Genomic DNA, 12,345 nt, shown 5'->3' on the forward strand with positions numbered 1-12,345 from the left:
ATAAACAAATATAAGTTGTTTTTTGTTTTGTTTTTTTTTCTTTAGTTTAGATATAGAACATTAAATTACTGGATGAAAATTTTCTAGAGTGAAATATTGAAAATTTTGTATTTAGGCGCTGGGGTTCTTGGAGTGGACCAGATGATAATAAATATTCTAGAATGAAAATGGATGGAGGAATGGTCTGCTGGAATGGTCCATCTAGATCTGTTATCGTAAGTAAATTGACTTTTTTTTTTTTTTTACAGAATAATGTTATATTAATTATAAATTCTGCTGGACATTTTTACAATTGAGTTAACAAGGATTTTCTGTATATTTATCCTTGAATTAATTTAAAACAATTATTACTTTATCTGATGATTATATGTTTAATATTATATGCCGTGAAAACTTGATATAACATGAGTGTCAGGGGTTAACTTTTAATATTATAAGTGAAGTGTGTTATAGCTGAAAATAAGAAAATAAAATTTAACCAGTTTCTTTCCAATTTTTTTAATAGAATTAATATATCATAGCCTATTGAGCAAAATAAGCAAATTTCATTTCACGTATGTGTGTGTGTGTAGTTTAACTGTTTTCTAATATTCATGGATGAAACTGAATGGCAAATGCACCATTACTCTTATTTTTTTTATTAATGCTGTTATTGATAATGAATATATTAAGCATCGGTGCTTTGTATTTATGCCCCCTCATTTGCATATACTTAAAAAATAGAATTTCAGAATTGTAAGATTCCTATAATGATTCCACACTTTCAAATGAGACTTGTTTATGGGAATCCAATTTACAGTAAAATGCATGAAAAAGGAAAAATCAGCCACATAATCACCACACAAGGATCCAAAAAAAAAAAAAAAAAAAACACTGGGTTACATTGTAAATCAGACAATGGGACCACCACCAAGGATGTGCTACTTTGGATTATAAACAACACAGTGAACTTCATAGTACAGTAAACCTCCGCTATTCGCGGGGGTTACGTTCCTGAGAAATGCTGCGAATACTGAGTTACGACTCCCATAGTAATAAAAGGGTTCCATTCCAAAGTATGAAATATATAAGAAAAACTAGTCTAAAATTTTGTCTATGTATGTATTATATGTATCTTCATAATATGACTATGTACATAGTGAAATGCAAGCATATGGCATCGAAATGAAAATAAACAATTTAATATTAAATATAATATTTATTAGAAATTTCAAACAAATCTTTCAAACCAACGCCTTTGCTAGCTAAAAACCTTATCCCGCCAGTGCTATCACCAGTTTCGCTAAAGTGTTGATAAAGGAGTTTTGCCTTTTCACGAATGATGAGTGAACTTAACGGAATTTTATTTTGAGTTCGGTCTTCTATCCACAGATTTAAAGCTTTTTCCATTTTTTCTAATTTAACATCACAAGTTACAGAGCAAATTTTTGAAGCAATTAGTGCGTTTTCATGGACACTACGGCGGTTTTTTCTTATGATTTTTTGATTGATCGTACTGTTGACTCATTGATTTTATAATGTTTTGCCACTGAGGAGACACTTTCACCATTAGAAATTTTGTCTAATAACTCAGTTTTATTCGCTAATGTCATCACCTTCTTTGATCTTTTCACATTTCCCTTGTTATTCGTATCCATATTTTTGTACTAGTTAGAAAGTACTTGTCCACAATAAAGTCACTTTCTTCCGTTAACACACTCGAAAAAATCTGTTTTACACTTCAAAATGGTAGATTTATCACTTTTGCAAGCATATAAATTGATAAATTTATTCAATTTATAAGCATATAAATTAAAAGCAAATGACGAAACCTTCCATGACAAGCGCATAACACATACTGAACATGGATTAGCGAGAAACATCCAGGCTCACGATTTTGTCACCCCTCTCCCCCCACCCACTGAACGCTGTTTTGACCGGGAAAGATAATTTTAGCCACGCCCATGTTTTTTTATGGCGGAAAATGTTCACGCCACTTTAAAATTCACATTTTTTTAGGTTTCATTTTATATTAAATCAGCGACTGCGAATAGCGGTGGTTTACTGTACTACAGTATAATTATGGAGGTCAGTTAGCAGCAACTTATAAAAATATACAAACTGTCAATTCGTGCACACTTTACATTATGCATTCATCAGCTTTTGACATTCTAAATGTGACTTCATTAGCATTAGTAGAGGCATATGATGCAATGCAAGAAAGCAAGCTTATGCAGCATCAGCCAAAAAAAAAAAAAAAACACTTCCCATTTCACCCCTCCATTCGTTTCAAATGCCGGTCCAGTTCAGCCTTAAATTTATTTAGGCTATCAGCTTCCACAACAAAAGATGGAAGTCTGTTCCACCAATCAACTACCCACTAGCTAAAGGCAAATTTCCATACATCTATTCTAAAACTGTCTTTCCTCAATTTGAAACTGTGCCCCCTCAGGTTCTAAGTCTGAGCAAGAGGAACAATCCCATCAGCATTCAGCTTGCTCAACCCATTCAAGGCCTTATAAATGTCAATCAGAGATCACCTCACAGGTGCCTGCTCTCCAGGTGCTGCAATTTGCAGAACTTAAGCCTTTCTTGGTAAGAGCATCCCTTTGTTCCCCTCACCAATCTTGTTGCCTGTCTTTGTACTCATTCTAGCAACTCTACATCCTTCCTAAAATGAGGCCTCCAGACCTGTACACAATACTCTAGGTGTGGCCTGACCAATGCCTTGTATAACGGGATAATCACATCCCTGTCCCTGCTAGCAAAATTCCTATATATCATTGACAGGACTCCATGACCTGCCCTGGCAGCCCGTCTGCACTGCTCAGTGAAGTTCATATTTGACTGCACAGTTACCCCCAGGTCTTTTTCACTTTCCACTTCCCTGAGTTTAGTACCACACAGTTGGTATGTTTCTCTTCGGTTATTGCTACCCATATGCAGTACTTTGCATTTGTCAATGTTAAACTTCAGTTGCCACTTCTCGGCCCATTTTCCCAAATTATCTAGATCCAGTTGGAGTAGCATACTGTCTTTACTGTCATTAACAACCCTGCCAACCTTTGTATCATCTGAAAACTTGGACATTAAACCTGATATACCTTCATCAATATTGATAAATATACAGAATAACAATGGGCACAACACCGAACCCTGGAGGACTTCACTAATAACATTAGTCCACGAAGAGCAGTGTCCATTGATTACCACTCTCTGTGTCTCCCACTCAACCAACCAGCAGTGCGTAGCACACACTTCTTGATTATTAATTTTAACGTAGCCATCTACCAAAGTAGTTAAATAATTAATTAAATTGGCATTGTTTTGGTTATATCGCATATTGTGAATGCTTTCACAATGAGTTGCCATGGTATTGTACTACCTCGAATAAGTAACACTTCACCAATGGAGAAGACTACTGTTACTTATTCTCAGTAGACACCACCACCACCACCACCACCCAGATGGCACCAATTCAAAGCTTGTTATGAAGCATAACTTCACAATGTGAGAGATGTCTGATGGTTTGCAGTGATATAGACTATAAAATATTTAAGGGCAAAGGCCTTAAATATTTGTCATAAATTATTGTCATCACTCGTGAAGGCATCCACAATATGTGATATAACCAAAACGATGCCAATTTAATTAATTTAACTACTTTGGTAGATGACTACGTTAAAATGATGCTTTTGTGCTAACCTATATTTTAGTCATTCTACCTCGTAGCATGAGGCCTTTGCCCTTAAATATTTTATAATCTAAACATGATATATCAGGGAGCACTGTATATTTGGTATTAACTTATAAAAGTTCAACCATTTTTGACAAAATTATTAATGATAAATTTCTTATAACAGGTCTTCATTTTACTTTTTTCTTGATTTAAATGAGTGATTTTTTTTTTTTTTTTTTTTTTTTATTTAATATTTACAGGTTATTTTACAGTGTGGTGTAGAAAATAAATTGTTGTCATCAAGCGAACCAAACAGGTGTGAATATCAGTTTGAGTTTAGTACTCCATCTCTGTGTTCAATCCTGCCCTCGGACTTACCAAGGGGTCATGAACATACAGAACTCTAAATAAACTCTCAAACTAGACATAAAATTTTAGAATGAAGCACCACCAGAAGATGAGCAATTGTAAAAAGAAATATTTCTTCAAAGAAGAAGAATACCTCACCATTTTTCAGTATTGTAGAATAAAACATGAAAAGATTAAATTTGTTATTGACATCAGCACATTATGTGATGGACAGATTCCAAAATGAAATTACTTTGTATTTAGTATAAATGAAAAAAGGGTCTTTTTTTTATTATTATTATTTTTTTCTTTTCTTCTGGAGGGCACCGGATGAAGCCTTGTTTTGCCAATCATACATAATTTGCAAGACTTTCACCACTTTAAACATTCCACTTTGAGCTTTTGATATAACATGAATAAAATATTCTGAGACCTTTTCTGTTTGCTTTGTTTATTTTCCCGAGATGCATTTTTAATCAACTGTTTTACATTTGTAGGGTGGTCCAGAAAAAATATGAGCAAAATGAAACTAACTCCCATGTTTCACTTTCCTTTTTTTGGGCCACGTATAATTAACTGTAAATTTCATTAGAAATAGTTATGAATCTCTTGTTGATCACAAATTCAATTAGTTTATTAATTATCTGCTGTTATAAAATTCTGATATTTTCCAAAACGTATGGCAACTAACTGTTTACTATGACCCACCAGCTGCATCCATTGTTAAATAGAACTCTGCATTCGTTGAATTCTTGGGAGTGAGTTCCTGGATTATGCATGGGCTCGTGGTGAGAGCAGATTCTATGAAATGAGTTTGTGAAATTTTGAAGTTTTTTTAAAAAAGGACTGTACATAAAACATTTTATATTTTGAATATTAATTTTTTATTTTTATTTTGACTTCTTTGTTCAACATTCGAGTGTATTGCCAAAAATCAAGCCAGAATCAAAAAAAAAAAAAAAAAAAGCATCTGGGTGGCAAAAAATTCAAAGCTATTTTTTTACTGTTTACTGTTTCAAAAGTAGAAGTGATAAAAATATCATTTCTACTTTTGAAATGAATATAAACTGATTTTATCTAAAGAGAAAAATAATATAATACAATGGTTTGAATTATTTGAAAATACAAATATTTAGAAATATTGTCATAAAATCTTCAATATCTACAGATATTTAAAATTTTTACACAATTACACATTACACAAAATGATCCTAAAATGTGTATATATATATTTAAGTATTCCAGAGCACACAGATGAAAAACATACAAGGTATGGCAATAAAGTTCCTAGACTAGTGCAATAAAAAGAATGCAAAGTGTGAAGGAGCTCAAAAATGTTTTGATTTTTATCCAAAATAATCACCACCTGACTGAATGCACTTATTACATTGTTCTAACAGTTTCTGAAAAGAATTGGCAAAGATGCCCAAAGAGATGATAATCAGTTCAGCAGTTGTGTTTTTCCTTATGTCCTCAACATCCTGAAATCACATTCCTTTGAAGGGAAGTTTTCAACTTGAAAGAGGAAGAAGTCCACTAGTGCTAGATCACGGAAAGTAGAGTGGATAATTGATTAATTGATATGTACAGTGCCATTTTTTGTCAGAAATTTCTTCATAACAAGAGCAGAATGGGCAGTGGCATTGTCATATAACAAGAAGCAGCTCTCTCTCTCTCTCTCTCAAAATGGAAATGTGCCTCACCCTGGAAATGCACTTCAATAGTCTTTGAAGCACCTGTCCATAGAATGCAGCACTGACTCTCTTTCCTTCCTTAAAGAATTTGTATTCCTTGTGAATCATATCCTGTTTGTTGTAAAACATGTTTTGAACCTGAATTTCTGTAAATTAAACGTTTTGGACTTTGGTGATGGTTTTGAAGTCCATTGTATATTCTGACTCTTCGTATCTGGATCATACTGAAACACCCAATTCTCATATCTGGTGAAAATACAGTCGAAGAAATTAGGATTATCTTGATCAGTCTGGATGGAGTCTTTGCATGATGACATTCTTCGTTACTTCTTGCTCATCCATGATACTTTGTGGTACAAATTTTGCACAAACAGACCTTCCTTTTCCCTAAGTCTTCATGCAGAATTTGACTAATCATCTCCTTATTCATATCCAATTATTAGTTGGTAATTCTGAGGGTCAAATGATGATCCTTTGCCAAAATTTTCCAAACTGTTCCAACTCTGGCCTCATTTCAAGAGGTTTATGGACACTTGCTAGTTAATGGACGCTATGGCCCAAGGAGTGGGCCATAGCGAGCATCCTCATGTCCATCTTTGAACTGCTTGTATCATTCAAACACACGCACTGGTACTTAGCATTTCAACAGTTTTTAATATTTCATACATTTCTGTTGCAGATTTTCCCAGTTAGAAACAAAATTTGATATTCATTGCTCCATTGCAAAATGGTGACATGGAATATTAACGCTATTAGCGAAACTGGCTGTGACTTGCAACCTGCCACCCTATTGGACAATCCTGGGCCACCATCTGTTGGAGGAAGTTTGAGCTACAACATCTCACTTCTGTTTATTTTCAAACTCGTCAAACCTAACGGCAAGAGCACCAGTCAGCAATTTTATTTCCACACCTTGTGTGTGTGTGAATAATGTTTGAAATAGTTGAAAACTGAATCTTTCATAATAAAAAAAATAATAATAAAAAGCTAAAGCAAACAACATCAGAGGCAGCAAAAAAGCATATTCCTTTACATGATGCTTGAAATATAAAAAAATAGAATGATAATTAAATAAAAATATTTTTATTTTTATTTAATTATCATTCTAATTTTTATATACAGTCCATTCCGGTTATTTGGGACACATCGGGACTAGTGCATTTTGGCCCGATTAAGCAGCTGCCCCAATTATCCGAAGTTTCACGTAAATAGTTAAAAATACAATGTACCCCCCCTTTTACAATTGGTTCACTGTACAAATCACGTTACGACGGACTCACCATAGTAAAGTACCGCTCACTATACGATGTGTAGTAAGTGCCGGTCGTGATCACGTTTGTGAATTGAATTTTAATTCTATTAAACAGCGATTCTAATTAGCGAAAATAGGAAGAGTATTATTCACAGGCTATAAAAGCAAAGATATATTAAGCACAAATTTACTCTTTATTACCTTACCAATTAAAAAATTAAATGATACGTGAAAATCGGAAGAATATACGTGATAATCGGAATAATTAATACGTACTGTAATATCTACATACGAACTAGTCGACATTTCTGTTCACTGACATTTGTGTGTGGGGGGGTTAAAATTTAAAACAGTAAAAAGATAAGCAATCAACAACAAAGAACACAGCACACAAATTGCAAGTAACACGATACGCACAAGTGAGAACGGAGTAACGAGTTACAAAGCTTTAAAAATAGGAATGAAGAGAAGATCTGAAAATTAATTTTTTATATGATTGCAGATTTCATGGAAGTGTAAACACATTTCACCGTAATAATCTATAGAATTCCAGCTGTCGGTGTTATCACAAATTCAGTAATATCAAGTTTACTGTCCGTTTATGATAGATTTCTCTAACAGAAAAGCCCAATAAACAGGTGACTGCTAATTGTTTTTATTGTTTTATGGTTGTGACCTCCAGAATTTCGACCAAACTACTGTTACCATCGGAGACAATCGTAGGGTAATCTCCAGTGCTGCGGTTTCCTGCCCCGATTAAACGGCATTTTGTCTCAATTAAGCGAAGTAAACCCTGGCTGTTTTCTCGATTGGTTTCTGTTTTTAAGATTTGCCCCGATTAACGGGTGGCCCAAATAACCAGAATCCACTGTATATATATATATATATATATATATATCTGATAATTAAAATAAATATATTTAAAATAACATCAGCTGGTAGTACGGCAATAATACAGAGCGAAACGAAACGCAAAATAATATAAAATAAACAAACAGGGAAGGGAAAGTAGAGATAATAGGACAAAAAGGTAGTCGATAATCCCCTGTAAAATTTAGTCAATTAAGTCATTAAACCCAATTAATAAAAAATGTAAATTTAAAATAATGCCAGTTATGAATAATTTAGCGGTACCCCCCTCGAAGGTACCAGTTCCAAAAAACGTGAAATATCACCAAAAAAGGGTTAAAGAAACTACCAAAAAACTAAAATATCAAAATGATAGAAATTTTCCTTTCTATTATATAAGCTGGTTAAGCTTGCATTATGTCAGTGGTGTGGCTCTGATCAAGAGTGCTGTCTGTTCTATAGTTTATTTTTCGCTGCATAAGGACCACCGCCATGCAAATCCTCTGCATTGGTTTATCTATCGGAGAATGGAGGGGTGGTTTAGTTCTTCGATATTTCTGCCTTTGCGATGATTTGTATGACGATTGAAATGCAGCGATTCCATGACCATTATTGGCCTCGTGGTCCTCTGTCGATATGGGGCATGATGGTCAGTCTATCATTTTGATATTTTAGTTTTTTGGTAGTTTCTTTAACCCTTTTTTGGTGATATTTCACGTTTTTTGGAACTGGTACCTTCGAGGGGGGTACCGCTAAATTATTTATAATTGGCATTATTTTAAATTTACATTTTTTATTAATTGGGTTTAATGACTTAATTGACTAAATTTTACAGGGGATTATCGACTACCTTTTTGTCCTATTATCTCTACTTTCCCTTCCCTGTTTGTTTATTTTATATTATTTTGCGTTTCGTTTCGCTCTGTATTATTGCCGTACTACTGGCTGATGTTTTTATTTTAAATATCATTTATTTTAATTATCAGATATAATTACGCATCATGAGGATGTGCATTTGCTGCCTCTAATGATAGCTACATAGCCATATTTATTTATTTTTATTACTTTTGCCTAATTTTTATCTCATTATATATATATATATATATATATAAAAGGTGTGGTCAAATTTTTTGGAGATTAACTTCGTATATTGAAATTGTGACGACATAGCAGATTGAAACTTGTTTGCAATGTTTTTAGGCACTCATCTAGAAATAGTAAAGTGTGAATCACCCATTTATCTGCTGTCAGTCTAAATTAATGCACATTGAATTGTATTTCAGCACATTTTAAAATGACTAACTTTTCTGAGCAGTGAATCTGCACCAAGTTTTGTTTCAAATTAGGGACTAGTACAACAGAAACTGAAGTATTAAAATCAGTTTTCAGAGGAGATACTTGTGTTCAAATACTTTTTTTAGTGGTTTTCAAGAGATCTGCTAGTCCATTTAAGATAATCCCCGCTCTGCTACCCTTTGACTTCAAAAACCAGGATTCATTCCCTTGAATTTGTGATCTGATTGGGGTGATCGATGTTTAGCAATCTTTGAAGTTTCTACAATGAAATTGGTATTTTAATTTTGAGGCAAGATTTGGGAATGCAACCTGTTTCAGCTAAGTTTGGCAAACTAAGGATAAGTACAGCATAGAATTTTTTTCAGCCTGGTCTGTACTTGTTAACTGGAGAGACTGCTTCTACAGGGATGGGATACACTTAAATAGAAGTGTGCAAGAATATTTGCTGATGCTATCGAGGCAGAGTTAGGTGGGTCGGAAAACTGCTAGCTTGGGGGGGTGAGGATCCACGGACTAAAAGGTCAAAAGTAGCCGCAGGCAGAGGCGAAAGTTATTCTTGCACTGCTTCTGTTCAAATGAGCAGTGCCCCTGAGAGGAAGGTTCTCGGGATTGCAAGAATTGGTGGGAGTCATAGTGGAACAAATAAATACATGGGCTGTGTTAGGGTAACTAAGAGAAAAAAGAGGTGCATGTATACCAGTGCTAGGAGTATCATAAATAAATTTCATTACTGATTTGGAATTTGGAGAGTACAATGTGTGCTTAAAGGACAGACAGGGTAGGAAGGGAGGAGGGGTTATGCTGTTAGTTAAGGAAATCATAAAATCTAAGGAAGTGCATCCAAATTGATGTTGGTGGACAATGCAATGTTGAGTCTGTTTGATGTGACATAAGCACTGGGAAAGGAAAAATGAGAGTAGGAATGCATTATAGGTGTAATGGCTCTGATGAGTACAACGAACAGTTGTGCAGAGAAATAGTGGGCCAGTAAATCAGAATGTCTTATAATGGGTGATTTTAACTTTCCACATATTGACTGGAACGTGATTTGGTCACTCGCACACTCACTAGCAAGACTTTTGTGCATTTAATGGATAAATGTTTTCTACAGCATGTGCGGGAGGGGGAGGCAACCAGAGGGGGAGTAACACTCTTGATTTGATTATCAGTAGTGATTCTTCATGCATTAAGAATCTGCAGATAAGGAATCACTAGGTGGCAGTGATCACTGTATGATGAAGTGGGATTTACTCAAGGAGGTAACTACCATCAGAGGTAAAGGGAAGGGTTTTTGCTTTTGTAAAACTGACTACGGTGGTCTCAAAGAGTTTTTAAATTCTATACAGTGGGATCAACTAATGATGTTAAAAACAGCGAATTCTAAATGGGAAGCCTTCGAGGAATTAATCTTGAGAGCTACCAGGCTTTTCATACCAACTAAGAAATGCTGTTCAAGATTAAGACCTAAATGGATGTCTAATGAACTAATAAGGCTCGCGGCAGAAGAAAAATGTGGGTGTATATAAATTATCAGGCGACACGGAAGCCTATGGTACATAGAAGCTAGTCTGTAATCAAGTCACAGAGGAGGTTAGGCAAGCGAAGGCTGATTACGAGAAATCCTTGGCAAAGGAGGCAAAGAAAAAAAAAACAGACTTCTTTACTTATGTAAACTCTAGAAGGAAGGCTGAGAGTGGCAACGAGTTTAACATTGACAAATGCAAAGTACTCCATATGAGTAGCAGTAACTCAAGAGATACGTATCAACTAGTGGTGTCACACTCAGATGGGGCTGCCAGAGCATGTGAGGGATATACAGGAACTTTTCTAGCAGGAATGAGTTTATTATCCTGTTGTATAAGGCAATGGTCAGGCCACGCCTTAAGTACTGCATACAGGTCTGGAGGCCTCATTATAGGAAGGATGTAGAGTTGCTAGAACGAGTACAGAGAAGGGCAACAAGACCGATGAGGGGTACTCTTAGGAAGAAAGGCTTAAGTTCTGCAAATTGCAGCGTTTGAAGACTAGGCACCTGGGAGGTGATGTGATTGAGGTGTATGAGGCCTTGAATGGTTTGGCAGGCTCAATGCTGATTGGATTCTTCCGCTTGCTCAGATTAAGAACCTGAGGGGGGGGGGGTATAGATTCAAAATGAGGAAAGGCAGTTGAGAATAGATGTGCGAAAGTTTTTCTTTAGCCATCGAGTAGTTGATTGCTGGAACAGACTTCCACCTGTTATGAAAGTTGATAGCTTAAATAAATTTAAGACTGAACTAGACAAACGTTTGGAGTGACTGGATGGGTGAAATGGGAAGGGATTTTTTTTTTTTTTTTGCCTATTGCTGTATAAGTTTTCTTTCTGGCATCATACTATATGCCTCAACTAATGCTAATGCTCCCCAGGCAGTAAGTACTTCTGACATCCACTCACGAAATCTACGGGGACCATGCCATTATAATGGAGAAGATTATCACGCACAACAGACTGGACATAACCATCGTAGACAAAGAGAAAATGGCTACCCACTTTATGGACATAGCCGTGCCCAACATTGGAAACCTCTGGAAAATGTAGGAGGAAAAAAAAGATCAGGAAGTACCCAGACTTTAGACAGGAATTTAAATACGTCACATATGGAACAAGTAACGACCATCCCAATCACTGTGTAAACCACTGGCATGGTGTCAAAGAGCCTACTTAAGAAGCTAGCATGAATAGGCCTAGAAAACGTCTACAAGGCCCTGATCACGAGTAAGACAATCTACCAATTCCTCTACCAATAATGGTAACCACTCACAGTTCCCATCCCACGAACCAGGTAGCATTATTGTGCCTTCTGGGTAGCACAGTTCAGTAGAATCGTGGTCCTCCCCTCGTAGGGTGGAAAAGACCTGGTTCTAGTCCCGTCGACGATGTGAAGAATTTTCATGGGTTTTTTCATCAACGTGGATGAATTAGTCGGTCTCCGGCGTGGGTGACATGCTTTTTATTCCTGGAAACTCGGGTTTTTCATCCAGAAAACAGATAATCGACCTCAGAACACACACAATTTAAAACAGTATACATGGAATAATATAACATTGACAAATGCAAAGTATTACATATGGGTAGCAGTAATCTCAGATTAACGCACCAACTGTCTCTTACTACACTCAGTCCAGTCAAAACTCAGAAGGAGAAAAAATAATAATAATGAGTAACAACCAAAAATATAACCGGCTTATTTTTTAACAGATGATGGTGATCC

General features: G+C 35.5%; 1 protein-coding gene across 1 annotated transcript in view; it reads left to right on the forward strand.

Annotated features, from left to right (window-relative positions):
- The window catches only part of LOC150086314 (glucosidase 2 subunit beta-like), an 89,076-nt gene extending 84,683 nt beyond the window's left edge, over positions 1–4,393 (forward strand). The window contains exons 15-16 of the mRNA XM_090373831.1: positions 116–215; positions 3,919–4,393. Coding sequence (XP_090229957.1) covers positions 116–215; positions 3,919–4,065 — 247 coding nt within the window. The 3' untranslated portion in view covers positions 4,066–4,393. The remainder of the gene's footprint in view (positions 1–115; positions 216–3,918) is intronic.
- The last annotated feature ends 7,952 nt before the right edge of the window (positions 4,394–12,345 follow it).

Source organism: Mastigoproctus giganteus, chromosome 5 (genome assembly GCF_048544385.1).
Source record: "Mastigoproctus giganteus isolate SK-2022 chromosome 5, ASM4854438v1, whole genome shotgun sequence".
Lineage (NCBI taxonomy): Eukaryota > Metazoa > Arthropoda > Arachnida > Uropygi > Thelyphonidae > Mastigoproctus > Mastigoproctus giganteus.